The sequence below is a fragment of the Apis florea genome, unplaced genomic scaffold, assembly GCF_048593485.1.
Source record: "Apis florea isolate Af1SG1 unplaced genomic scaffold, ASM4859348v1 contig_3803_pilon, whole genome shotgun sequence".
In the NCBI taxonomy this organism is placed as follows: Eukaryota; Metazoa; Arthropoda; class Insecta; order Hymenoptera; family Apidae; genus Apis; species Apis florea.
In genome coordinates this window covers 121,266-136,899 of record NW_028256864.1, presented here as the reverse complement: position 1 = coordinate 136,899, position 15,634 = coordinate 121,266, and the positions used below count along the sequence as shown (strand labels likewise).

At 25.8% G+C, this 15,634-nt stretch overlaps 1 protein-coding gene across 2 annotated transcripts; it reads right to left on the bottom strand.

Annotated features, from left to right (window-relative positions):
* Positions 1-4,178: 4,178 nt before the first annotated feature.
* LOC100865163 (uncharacterized) lies at positions 4,179-15,020 on the bottom strand. 2 transcript variants are annotated; one of them, XM_031919462.2, is made up of 12 exons: positions 14,871-15,020; positions 13,020-13,668; positions 12,607-12,933; positions 12,053-12,483; positions 11,300-11,586; positions 10,977-11,042; positions 8,693-8,900; positions 8,279-8,530; positions 6,862-7,064; positions 6,617-6,708; positions 5,442-5,634; positions 4,179-5,118 (listed from the first exon to the last, which is right to left on the bottom strand). In XM_031919462.2, exons 3-12 carry the CDS (start codon positions 12,676-12,678, stop codon positions 4,793-4,795), a joined length of 2,130 nt encoding a protein of 709 aa, XP_031775322.1. In that variant the 5' UTR covers positions 12,679-12,933; positions 13,020-13,668; positions 14,871-15,020; the 3' UTR covers positions 4,179-4,792. The 2 variants fall into 2 exon arrangements, with proteins under 2 accessions (XP_031775322.1, XP_031775324.1); XM_031919464.2 differs by lacking the exon at positions 10,977-11,042.
* Positions 15,021-15,634: the final 614 nt, after the last annotated feature.

Here is a 15,634-nt window from a genome sequence, read left to right as displayed (position 1 = left end):
AGTTTCCGAGAAATATTAATAATAAGATTGATAAAATGTATAAAGATGAAATAGTTAAAAATCTATTTTCTCATGAATTATGATAATTAAAATATCTCAAATTCAATGCCGAGAAATAAAATAAAACACAAAACAATCCTTGAAATAAAAATAAAATATAAAATAGTTATAATAAATATCAACATTTTTTAAATCTATCGGATGGTAATTTCCATCATTCAAGGATGTTTTATATTTTATTTTTCAAAAAATCCAATCGTGAAATATTCAACTTCAGCATCGAATAAGACATTATAAATTCATTATAATCCATAAAGAAGCAGCTTTTTAACGAATCTATCTGTTATGTATTTCGCTGCCCATTGCAATATATTTATAAAAACAAAGGATAAATACTGACACATATATTGACAAAAACATGCACATACAGGTATTCATAAAAATGTGGGACCTTTGAAGGATTCTAAACATCAAAATGATGAAAAAAATTCATATATATATATATGATAAGGCTTAACGATATTATATAACGATATAATTTAACGATTATAAGCATTTTAAGTTTATATCAGATAGAGTAAGACGGCGAAAGAACTCAGCTGAGTTCTTTGAATGCGTGGCAGTACCATATTACAATGTTGTTTGCAAAGCAGAGCTCCTCAAAATAAATATACTGATATTTTTATATATATATCAAATTTAAATATAATATAATATACATATTATATTATAACTTCTTTTATCATTTTATATTATATTATTTAACATTTAAATCGAAATTTTATGGGAATGTATTTTGATTTGCTTCTATTTTTGATTTCGATAAGTAAATAAATAGAATGTCATACAACAATTCAATATAGATTTAAATAAAATGTTTGTATTATAAAATGATTTATTTATGGATTTAAATGATTAAAATAAATAATGATAAAAAATAAATAATATATTAATATCCTAGAATTTATTAAAACTTATTCAAATTTTTGTTAAATAAGAAGTTACATAATACATATATTATATTACATTATACTGAAATTCATTTGAAATAATGAATTAAAAAAATATATATATTATATAAAAAATATATCAATGTATTTATTTTTATTGAAAAGCTCTGCTATGCAATCGACATTGCAATATGGTAATCCCGTGCACCCAGTTTAGCCATTCTCTTCGCTATCTTACTCTATTTAATATAAATATAAAATGTTTATAATTCATTAATTAAACTTTATCGGATATATATATATATATATATATATATAAACTTTTTTTATCATTTTGATATTTAGAATCCTTCAAAAGCATTCCATATTTTTATGAATACTCTGTATAAACAGAATTCAATATATCAAAAATTTTATTCGGAATAGAAATCTTTATTGATTTCGATGATTTTTGAATATATTTTAGAAATCAACATTTTGAACAATTTTTTTCTTTGTATGTTATCACTGCAACATGTTTATAGAAATAGATAAGTAGTTGCATCGAGCTGATGTATTGTCAAAGAGCGTGCACGTATATAATATAGATATAGTATATAATATAGATATTTTATCTATATAAATAGAATCCAATGTATTATACAAAAAGTTTTTTATTAATTATTTTGGAAACTAATAAAAACCCGAAGCTAAAATTTTATATTTTGGACTCCTTTCTCATCTTCTATAATCTTTCAAATTTTCAATTCATTTTTTGAAAATTGTTCCAGAGGATTCATAATATATTTATATGTATTTTAAGTTGATAGAAACAATAAATAAACAGAGATCGTATATTGATCTATATGTAATAAATAAGTAAAATTTAATATATAATAGCAATAATTTTTATTAATATGTCGAAAATTATGAATTTATATCAATCCAGATCAGTTAATAATATAAACTTCGCTATTATGTTCTTAAATTTGTCTCAATAACTAATAAAATGAAATCATAACTGACCAACAACGTATGAATGAACTTATCAAAAATCTATTTCCAAATAGATTTGAATAGTAGTATAGTGATATTAGTTTCTCCATACATTTTGATTATCATGATATGTTTAAAACAATAAATAAACAGTATAGTAATTGCATACATTATCACAAATATATAATATAGACAAAATTTAATATAGCAACAATTTTGATAATTATTAAAAATAGAGATCCTCATCGATTTTGATAATTTTCAAGAAAAGATAATGTTCTAGAAATCAACATTCTGAATAATTTTTTCTTTTGCATGTTTCTTTACATGTGTCGCTCGGTCTTTGAGATATTTACAAAAAAAAGATTATTATTATTATATAGAATTTCTTTTATATTTATATATCTACAACCATTACTATTAATATAATAACATAAAATGAAATAGTAAAAGATTTTTTTTCATGGAATATGATGAGTGTAAAATGTCATAAATTTAACGCTGTACTTGAGCATTCCGCAGATCTGAAAAATCTATGGAATGCAAAAATAAAATATAAAACAATCTTTGGATAATCAAAATTAAACCAAAATTCCAACAATAAATATCAAAAATGATGCTGTTATTCATTATAACTTCAAATGAATTTTCGGTTTTATATCTTATTTTTATATTTCGTAATTATTTGTGGAATGCCAAAACTTTATATTGATATTTGAAATATATTAAGCTATCATAATCATAATATTTTTGTTAATGTTTAGTTATATAATATTGAAATTTGAACAATTCGGATTACCATCATTGTAATTTTTATTCCATAAATTTTCTATTGATATTTCCCGCTTCCCTAATCGATATATCAAATATTATATATTTTTTCTATATATATATATATATATATATATATATATATATATATATATATATATATATATATATATATATAAGAGAATCGTTCAAAATGTTATCTTCTATAATATATTTCAAAATCATCGAAATCAATAAAATATGCTTTCCTCTATATAATTAACATTTTCATTCTATAATTAACAAACGAAAAGAAATGTTTATTATTCTATTATTTTCCTGTATTATTGTAAGAAATTAATAGAAAATGCAATTTGAAATAATATATATTTTATGACATGAAATATATATCATGTCATATATTATAAATATTTTTTACTTATTAATTTTTTATCATTCTTTGTTTTTTCTTTTTTCTTATCTTTTCTGTTCCTTTCTCTTTCCCTTCTCTTCTTTCTTTTCTGAATCATTTAAACGACAAACGAAGTAAGGCGACAAGCTTTTTGTATTATTTGTTTACAATTATATTTAACTGATCGAATATCGAAACAATATTTATCTAGTCTAAAATAATCTAAAATATATGTATAAAAAAAAAAGAAAAAGCGTAGTTTGAAAAATATATAAAAAATGAATATATATGAAAAATGAAAATATGTAGAAATCGAAATAACTATATATATATATATATATATATATATATATATATATATATATATATATATATATATATGTACATGTTGTTTGAGTTATCATATAAAAATATCATATAATAAATTATTATTTTTTTTGTTATTTATTAAAATTTAATAGAAAATAAAAATAAGATTATAGCTACGTATCACTCATACGAGTTTTAAAACACAATTTGTTTATTTGATTTATCTTTACATAATATAACCGGATAATAATATGTATATTAAACATGCAAAGAGAAAAGAAATCGATAAGTGATTGCATCACACAAAGAAAGACTGATATAAGAGGGAGAGTTTTAAAACAAGAGAAGGGATGAATAAGCTAAAATAGAAAGATAAATAATATATATATTGAATATATAATATTTCTTATAATTTCGAAATCATAATACATAATTTTAAATAAGAATTAAAGAAAAACAAAAAACTTACTAAAATTATTTTCTATTTATGATAGAAATCTTCCCATAATTTCTTTCCAATACAATTTCATTATTATAAACATTTTTAAGCTATTCCATTATATATTTAAATATATTTTTTATCTAATATGTTAATTTTCTATTAAAATTACTTTTGATCACTATAATATAATGATTAATATAAATTATTACAAGAAATATTATTACTTTACAGAAAATGATTCAATGTATAAAATGTTAGAGATATTATGAATGTAAAATGCATATTAATATATATACACGAAAATATTTACAGGTGTCGTCTAATAACAAGATACGTACTGTAGAAATGAGAAATTGATAAATATATTCTAAATACTATTTGTACATAATATATGTATACACATGTGAATTTTTATATCTAATATTTTTGTATATATTTATTCGCAAACATAAATAATTGACTATTCGATAATAATTGAAATGCTAAATTTTATAAATTTGAAACTGAATTTATTTGCATTGGTCCATTTTTCCTTGTTCTTATAATATGTTTTTATTTTGGTTGTAATTATTTATAATTTGATGATTGATGTATTTTGTTTTTTTATCATTAAAAGAAACTAAATGATAATATAAGAATAAAACATAAAAGAAAAAAATCTGATTTGTGATTTGACAAATGTTCTTTGCAAAATTCAAAATACAAAATGGAGAAAAAATAAAAATAAATAAAAATAGAAAAGAAAGATAAAGAAATGTGTGATGCATATGTTTTTGAATAAATGCGAAAAGGATAAAAGAAAAGACATGAAGAAAAATAAAAAAAAGAAAATATAATGAAAATAAAGAGATAGAATAAAAATAGAAATAGAATAGAATAAAAATTGAAAATTAATGATTAATTGACATTTTGACTAATAATAAAAAGCCGTGTCGCATTTCTTCGTCCAAACAATTAAAGAACGTGTAAATTTTCACAACTTTTAGATTTACTATCTCTTGACCATACCTTACCTAATAAATTTCGTACTTTCAAACTGGTACTTGTACGACTACCTCGATATTTTTTCGGCGAATTATTTTCAGAACAAGATCCTAAAGGTGATTTACTACGATTTTTTCGCGATCTCTTCCGAAATAAATCTCTTGTTCTTTCAGGATTTTCAAGCTTCAGCCGAATTTGTGTAAGTAAGCCAACAAGAAGTTCGTCAACATTATGATTGATCCCAACGGATGTTTCAATAAATTTACAATCATAAGATGTAGCCATAGATTTTCCCTCTATAACATAGAGATATAAAGATATTCGTGTTATTTATTTTCGTTATTTCGTTTCAAGTCAAAAAATCACATGCTAATATGCTTATTTAAAAATATGGAAAGAATGAGAAGAAAAATACATACTTAAAACGACATACTTAATACAAAATAATATTATTTTGATATCGATTTTATTAATCTAATCTATGTACGATGGAAAGTCGATATTTCTTCATATTCTTACATATTTGAAAACTTCAAAGAAATTTATTAAATTTAAGTAACGATATAGTTAATATGGAAAGACTAAGCACAAAAGTTGGGGATCCTATATAGCCTCTTACCTTCAGTTGAGACCAATCGACTGCGAACAAGGTCAACTTTATTTCCAACAAGGATCACTGCTCGAGCTGATACATAATCGCTACGCCAAAGTGTTTGCAAAACTTCTTCTGCTACACGTATTGAAGCTCGATCGGTTGTAGAGTAGACGACGCAATAAGCATGTGGTTCATACGTAGTTATACAAGCTTCCGGCTATAAAAAATATTATTCGAAGAAATTTTACAAGAAGTAATTCAATAATTTTCATTATGATTATCAATATATTTAAAACATTAATCACATAGTCTATATTGATTATATTCGATGAATTAATGTGAAATATTTTTTTCTTTTATCTGATTTCATATGTTTGAACAAGATTCTAAAAATAATTTACAATTCTTTCGCGATCTCTTTCGAAATAAATCTCATTAATAGAATATATTATATATTCTTATATATATAATAAGAATAACAGTCGAGAATCATAATAGTTATTAAAATTATCAAAAGTTCTTTTTCTCATTCACTCATTCATTCATTCATTCTTTCCCCATCAATTTATTTTTCAATTTTTAAATTGTTGTTTTTCTTTGTTGAGACACACATTATACTAAATATAAATTATTATTAATATATAATCTAAATTATCGAAAAATAACTGTAAACTGATTTATATTATGATTTTTATCCATATTGATCACATACATATACACGATATCGCGGTTCGATGGTTCAATCGATCTCTGGACCGTTTTACGGTTGACCGATAGTTATGGTTCGATGCTTGTCAATCGCTATTCAGCATGACATACCGAGCTTTATTAACACGCTTCATATTTAGTACATTCGACCGAACACTATTATTTCTTGTCTTTCACATTCTCTTATTCAATCTTATTTTCTGTCTCTTTTTCTTTTTTATTTTTTTTTTATTAATTTTATGTATCTATCTATTTTTTTTTATTTTTCTTTTTATTATAATTTAATTTTGATTAAATTACATTATATGTGCATCTTATTATTATGAATATATTGAAATTTAATTGTGTCAAATATATTTTATCTTATAATGACTAAATTTTCTATTGAATGGGAATATTTGATAAAGAAAATTCGAATAATTAAAAGATAACTTGACTTTTTCGATATTTCTTTTCATTTTTCACATGTAATTACATATTTCATTACGTACCGTCATTTCCGCGCTAGAATGATCGATAAAAGTCAGTTCTGATTCTTCCCCAGCTAAAAGGACGCTAACAGTTTTCTCGCCTGATTCATCATCTATAAAGAAAGAATAAAAATGTAGAGGTTTAAAATAAAATTTATCATAACGTGAGAAAAAAAAATAAAAAAAGAAGTTTGAGGATTTAGAATAAAAAAGAAAATGAAAAAAAAATAATCATTATTGAAACATAATGAATATATTTTATTTACCAATTGATGTATCGTATGCATGAAGATATTCCGATGTCATAAATTGAGAAACTAACGAACTTTTTCCTACGGCTGGAGCTCCCAGCATTAAAACACGATATGGCGTTGGTCCCTGAGACGCGCTGCTTTCACGGGAACTTGCCAATGAACCCGCAGCTGAATTTCTTGCTGAGCCAGGATACGAAGCTGTTAGATGTTCCGTGCTGTACCATCATTGATAATCACGCCATGGAAGAACCGATAAAAGGACGAAAAAACAGAGAAAGAAAGAAGTACTATATAATCGATATTTATATATTACATCAACAATCAAATAAATTTGTGATTTTTTATTATGCTATTATTATTGTTTATATCATTTGCTTAATATTATTTTAACTTCAATTTTATTTCAAAGTAATTTATATTTTATAAAAAAATCTCGATGACAATCGGAAACGATGGAAATTTGTTCTTGATATATTTTTGATGTAGCATTTAAATTCTACTCTAAGGTCCAACACGTGTGTCTACGTCGCTTAAATGCTCAATGCTACACGTAAACTCACGCGTTCGATTTAGAGTAGAATCGAATAAAATTTTAATTTCCAAAATCCTTTTTTCTTTGTTATTCTTTTCTTCATCTTCTTTTTCTTCTTACTTCTTTTCTCCTTCTCCTCCTATAACAACAATAATAACAACAACAACTACTACTACTACACTATTATCACCACTGCTACTACTACAATTACTGCTATTACTATTACTACTATTAATATTACTACTATTAATACTACTACTACTGCTACTGCTACTGCTACTGCTACTACTACTACTACTACTACTACTACTACTGTTACTACTACTGCTACTGCTACTGCTACTGCTACTGCTACTGCTACTACTACTACTACTACTACTACTACTACTACTACTACTACTATTACTACTACTACTACTACTACTATTACTACTACTATTACTACTACTACTACTACTACTACTACTACTACTATTACTACTATTACTACTACTATTGATACTATCACTACTATTACTGCTATTACTGTTATTATTATTATTACTACTATTACTATCACTACTACTATCATTATTATTATTACTACTTGCCACTATCATTACCATTACCATTATTATTACTACTACTATTATTAATACTATCACCACTACTATTAGTATTATTATTATTACTATTTTACTGCTTCTATTACTATTATTATTATTACTACTACAATCACCATTATTACTACTATTTCTATTACTATACTATTATTATTGTTTCTCCTTCTATTTTCCGATTGTCGTCGTTTTCTTCTATTCCATTTCATTTGGTCTCGATATTTTAATTTTAATTGTGTTTAATTTTCTTTTTTCGACAGAAAAAAGAAAAACGAGATATAAAATAAGAAAATCTCACCTTGAATTGCTCGAAGCAACGCTATTGTTAGATCGAGATCTTCGACTTTTCAACGAATCTCCTCGATTTACAATTCCTTTACCAGTTATACTGAAATGTCGAAGCCTGTAATATTCTTCCTCTACACCAGTGTTTGGCATGCTTGCAACTCTTGATCTCTGTTGAGGAAGACATAAATAATTTGGTCTACCAGATGAACGACTTCCAGGAGTTTTAACCGATTGAGATCTACTGTGATGTGGACTGCCATATCTAAAAAATAATAATAATATCAATAATATTAAATTTAATAATAAATGAATAATAAATAATAAATGAAGAATAAAATTGTATTGTTGCAAAATATAAATACGCATGAATAAACATAACGAATAATTATAGTAAACTATATGATAATAATGATTATAATCCAACCTCATTTCAAAGTCGTGTATCTCTTGTAATGTCAATGTATTCGCAACATCTAATAATTGTCTCATATTTTCTTCTCGACGTCTAACATCCAACTCCGGATGTAGCAGTATCGTAGCAGCTCCACTCGATCCGTCCAATGAGAGTGATGGTTGTTGAACCACAATCGTTGCCGCTTGCGTTGATCTCTTATTTCCACTCGTGTTGCCTCCTTTTCGATATTAGAAAGTAAACATCCGTTATCTTCGTCCCTCAATCTTGTCTGTGATTTAGTTTGGTATTTACAAAAAGATCTCCGAGCACCGAATATCAAATATTTTTTCGTCTTTTACTTTTTATTTCCACACATATCTCTTTTTTGCCTTTTCGCGGGGTTGATATTCCCGTCATAAATCTGCCCGCGTTCCCTATCTTCATTTTTGCCAATTTCTCTTCTCGCTTGTGTAAGATGTATTTTAATACGCGATCGATCGAGAGGAACTGATTGCACGAACGAACACGGAATTGATCATGCTCATCGTTCAATCTTCCATAATTTGTACCTTTTCTTCCTCTTCCTTCATCACTTTTTTTTATTTCCTCCTTCTCCTTCTCTTTATCCTTCACCATTTAATTTTTTTTCCACCTTCACCTTCACTTCTATATATTACCACTATTACCACTATCATTACGTTCATCTTCACCTTCACTATCTTTATCAGTTTTTTTTTTCCTTATTTCCGTTTCCGTTCGTCGTTTTTGCATCTTTACCAACTATTTTGATTTTCACCGATCTTCTATCTCTATGATAATTTGGTGTAAAGAATGGATTACTCGTTGCCGCAAATTTCATAAGCGTTCCTTCATTCGATCGAGAAACGTGCGATGCCGGGAGAGTCTTTTTAAAGCTTTGAACATATAGGCGTGCATTTTTCAAGCAGAATTGCCACCCAGAATAGTTATCATAAAATTAATTTTCAAAACTGTACCAAAAAATGTTTTTCAATCATTAATAGTCATATTAATTTTATAGAATTATACATATATTTTCATCGATTTGTTTTTGCTTTTACTTGTATTGCCCTTTTTTTTCATTGTTAATATTTCAAAAATTTGTTTCTTATTTTTGAATAGTAACAATATAATTAATAAAAAATCGATATATATGATCAAACAATTTGAAGCGAATATATATAAATAAGATTATATATAATATAAGATTATTCACAGGAAAATAAACTAAAATATCAAATATGAATTCGAAACAATGTTACAAAAAAATGTAGAAAAATAATAGCAAATAAGATAAAAATAAGCGAAAAATATTATAAATATTGTTTGTCTTCAATATCTTCAACAAGAAACGTATCATAAAAAAATATCATAAATGTGGAGAAATCGAATGCAAGATAAAAATAAATATAATATTCATTAAAGAAATTTTTCAGTATAAAGAAAAAAACAATTAGAAAAAAAAGAATATATAGATACTCTTGAGATTAAGGGCGGCAATTCAATGAAATTTGCAATATGACAAATCGAGGCACTATCACCTATATTATTATAGCTAACTGATAAAAATCGGCAAATCATGCGCTTTTGGATATCGCAATATACTATCACCTCAAGCTTCGAGAAAACACAGCGATGCAACGAAAAGATTGTGAATGATGGTTCTCCTCTCCTCGAGATATTCCTTTCTAAGTACTTACAACATTTTTCACCTCACGCTTTATGCGTCTTTTTTTTTTCTTTTTTCGATTAATATCGATTCTTATATACCTCAATGATCAATATTACAACTATTACAAATATATACATAAATATTTTTTTATTTAATATAAATTAAATTATTTTATCATTTTCTATCTGTGACGAGGAGAGAGAGAGGGGGGGGGGGGAAGAGGAGGAGAGGAAAAAAGGAAGAAAAATAAAGAAAAGAAGAAATCGAAAAATCAGAGATGCAAAATTGAAATTAATCAACTAAAAATGACAAAAATGACTGCTAATATTGCTCATACTTTGATTTCCGAACGTATATGTACAAGAAAATGCTATAACAGTATGCTATATACGACAAGGAGCGAAAACGAAGGTAATCGTGAAATTAATTTCGTAGACAAGACCACCAGAAATCCGAGACACCACTAACCGAGTCCAATCAGTAATTGATCATCGCAATTTATTTCTTTTTAAATTAATTCGTTATTCTAGAATTTAATTATATTTAAGTATATTTAGTCTAGTGATTTCTCGGTTTCCGAGATAAATATCTCGAAGCAGAATTCGATCACAATCAACTTTATACCTATTGCGCAAAACGGGAAAAAGAGCCTGACCCATGAATGAATGGTTGAAACGAGGGGATGCGATTCTGAAAGAAAACAATACAATTGATATTCTTAACGAGAACAATTGCAAAAACCTGTCTCTATGTTGTCCATTTTTTTGTCTCTTGTTATTTTGTATTTTTATTTTTTATTTTTTCGCGTGCTATAGATTCTTACAAATTATTGTAAGGGAATAAATCATCCATCCCTATTGAAATATTTTAAACAAACGTGATTGATTAATTTAATCGACAAAATAATAACGCTTTATTGTTCATTTATAACAATTATTGTGACTTACCAGTTGCTTTTCTTCGAGATTTAGTCGAACTACTACTAGGTCTTCCAGAGCTGTCGGATGACTGATCATTATTAGTACGAGATTCTATTAACGATATATCCAAAGGATTTGTAGTGACGTTCATATTCAGCTTTCCTTCCTCATATTTTCTCTCATTAGATATAATATCGTTTAATCGATTTTCTCGATTTCCATCTTCTCGAGATCTACCGACGATTAATGTTAACATCGAATTTGAACTATCTCTCTCTGACTGACCAGCATCGATCGAACCTCTTACAGGTGTGCTGAAAAAAAAGTCCAAAATTTGATACTAATAATAATACTAATAATAATAATCAATGTGGAAATAAAATATATAATAGTGTTCCAAGAAAATGTCAGAAAGAAAATAAGAATTTCCGTTTGTTGTGCCTAATATATTAATAATAGCGTTGATTTTTGTAAATTATAAAGATATATTTTGTCAATAATTAACATTATTTAAGATATGAATTTGCCAATGCTTTGAAATCATCATTCCCGCATCGTTCTATTTAATCACAATTTATATATTCATTTGTTTTTTTTTGTGGTTACGTAATTCGATTGTAGATGTGTTTATAGATATACCCAATTATAAAAATACGTGATATGAAATAGGATATCAGATACTATCCATATTTTTATACTTAGTCATTTTCTGAGATGATGAGAATAATAAAATGAAAAAAAAAATGGACGAAAACGTAAAAAAAAAGATGATATACAAACCTAAAAAAGTCTGTTGTTCGAAGGTCTGGAAGAGGTGGAGTTCTTCCGGAAACAGATACCTTGATAGTTTCATTGACAGTACTATGGATTATAATAGGCGTTGAATCAATTGAAGGAGCATCGGTTTCATCAAGGAGATTTGAAATACTAGATGCACGAATGTCAAGGCAAGTAATAGGTATATCTGATTTCAAACCAGTGCCAGTTAAAGGTGGACACATTTTAAGTCCTTTCTCATCTTCAGTTGAATATTCCATTGATGGAGAGGAAGAAGTTGGAATTGGCGAAGATGAAGGAAGTGGAGCAGATAAAATTGGTTCAGATAATGGTACATCCATCGATGATGTAGCAGCAGTTGATGGTGACATCTCCGATGGAATGTCCATTAAATCAAAACTGTCATCTGGTTGTTCTCCATCCGTTGTTGTTACCTATACAATCAAATACTTTTTCTTTATTCTTAATTTATAAAATTAATTATAAATATTAAATTATAAATATTAATATTTTTATTTTCTTATAGTATAGCATAATTTTAATTTATATAATTTTACCATTGTAAGCATTGTATTAGCACTATCAGTACTAGTGTTAATTGTTGTTTCGGAAGCAGTACTCGATCCCATGACGACAACTTTCGGAACAGTGCGGCAACTTCGACTTCCGCCTGCAGATTTAAAGTGCAATCTCCGTAACGCAGAGGCAGCATGCGACAATAAATCGGTTTCGCGGGAATTTTCTGTTCCATTATAACGATGCGTAGCATTAGAAACACGTGATGTTTGCGACTGTGATTCAGCCGTTGTTGAATCAGTCCCATCATTATTCCTCGAATTGCCACTGCTTCTACGATTTGACCCACGACCATCCACCAGACATCCCTGTTTTCGAATCGATAACGCAAAAAATAATTGTTATTACTTTTTATATCAATTTATTTCTATATTTTTATTTTTCTAGTACTCACGTGATTTCTATGTTCCGGTGTAGAAGGAGAGTTTGGTGAGTTTGGCAAAGAACCCCCTGTGGGGGTGCAATGCCGCAGTCGCGCCAGGGCCGTACGAAGCCCCTCCGTCACGAGGCTCTTTTATTTGGTCCTCGCAATGCCTCGCACCCTTTCTCTCTTCTTCAATTACTTTCTTTTTTTCTTTCTCTTCCTTTTTATTTCTCTTTTATATAATATTCGTTCCCTTTATTTTCTTTCTTTTTTTGTTACACTTGTTTTATTCCTAATCTTTTTTTACTTTTACTTTTTGTTTCTTTACTTTTTTTTCTATTATTTACTTAACAATCAGTTTTTTGCAATATATCGATTAAAAAATTGAAAAGAAGAAAAGAGATTCAAATATGTTACAATACGTAATATTAATTTTATTTTCTTTTTTTTTTAACCCAGATCACCGAAATAACGTAATATATTAATCAACATTTATATATTTTTCAAATATATCATATAATTATTAATTGAATTTTATTTGAAAATTTCTATATAGTTGGCTGATCATCCATATGAAATTTGAACACCACATCTCTATCCTATTCGATTTTCACCTCTATTCTCCTTCATACCAATAACCTTTTTTCTTCGATCAACCATTGATTTATGAGCTGCGTCTCTGTAACGCAAAATGATATATTCATCTGAAGTTTCAAATGCTATTTGAATAATTGCAGAATCTTTTATTTCTTAATCATTTAAGTAAGATCCAATAAGAATTTAATATTAAATTTCATTGAATGTACCACTAAAATATATGAATATATGTAATAAGAATGCAAATGGATTCATCATACAAATGAATATTTATATCGTTTTAGATTTGATTTGATAACTACATTACCAAATATTACTTTCTTTTACGGAATCATATGTATAAAATATTTAATCTTTCCACATCCATAATTAATTAAAACTTGTTATTAACAAATATTCATTAAGTTGATATTTTTTCTTCTTCTTTTAGGTTAAACAAAATTTTTTTCGTATAATCATTAAACTTATTAATTATTACTATGTATCGAAAACAAAATCTGCGAAATAAAAATAAAAAGCACAAAGATAAATCAAAGTAAATATATCTAGAAATCAGAAATAATAATTATCAATATTATTACAAGAATCAATGATTATCAATAATATATCATTTCATTGATTGTAATTTAATTACTCAATTTTTAACAAGATATGCACGCTAATTATAACGCCATTGACGTTTTTATATAAATATATTCACATATTCACAGTATATATTACATTATATTATATATATTCGCAATTTTTAAAAAACAAACCGTTTTTTATAATTAATTTCTTTTGTCTTATTTTTTTTTATTTATAGAGATGCACTTTGCTATATATGTATATATATATATATATATATATATATATATATATATATATATATATATATATATTTATTGCAGATTTTAACTTAAAAGATGAAATTTAAATAAATTTATGAGCGAGTTTAAAAGAATTTGAATTTCTTATTTTTTATAATTTTTTATAATGCATTATGAAGCAATTACATATTTGCATGAATAAAACAAAAAAAACGAATAATACAATATGATTGAACGAATCAAAGAACAATAATCAATCGTGATGAAATAATGAACAATACTGTAAATGGAAATGTACAAAGAAAAAAAATATACAAATCAAATGAACAAAAAACAATCCACACCTAATAGATCGATCAAAATATCATTAAAATAACATTTTTTTTTTCTTTATAATTCATAATATGAAAGATAACAGGAGAGATTTGCTATATTCCTTTGAAATAATATTTATTATAATCCTTTGAAATAATACCTGCTATATCCCTTTGAAATAACAGCACTTTCTACCTTCACATTCCACGGATTACTGGCGTGTAGTAAGAGCTTCGGGAAAGGATATTAGCGCTTGCGCTTTTGCAAAGGGTGAAAACTGCTAAACTAGCAGCACTGTCGCAACCAATCTGCACCATCCCCCCACTTATTCATTTCTTTTGTTTTTTTCTATTAACTAGCTTTTTCTATTATTATATTGTTTTCTTTTTTATTTAATTCAATTTATTTTGTTTCGTATTATTTCAAAAATTTTTTATTTTGCGTTCTCCATTTTCCGTTTGTCAAAATTATTTATTTTTCCTATTTCTTGTATTGATACTAAATGGACAAGTTTAAATAAATTTTTTCTTATTTTTAAAAATCTAAGTTAAAAATCTTTCTCATTTTATAAATGAATAAATCAATTATATATTATATTTTTTAAATATTGTTTAATGCACGATGTTAAGCATTAAAAAAAAATAAATAAATAAATAAATGAAGAAAAATATAAAGAGAAAAAAAAAATAAATGATATCATATAATTAAATATATCATATAAATCATATAAATAACATTATAATTGAGAAAAATAAAGAATTATCAATTTTAGTTCAATTAAAATTAAGTATGCAATAGTATAAGTATAAATATTTTCAACCAGTTGACTGATTTTATAATTTGCTTGCATAAAAAAAAAAATAAAAAAATATTATAAATATGTATATATGTATACATATATGTATATATGTATATATGTATATA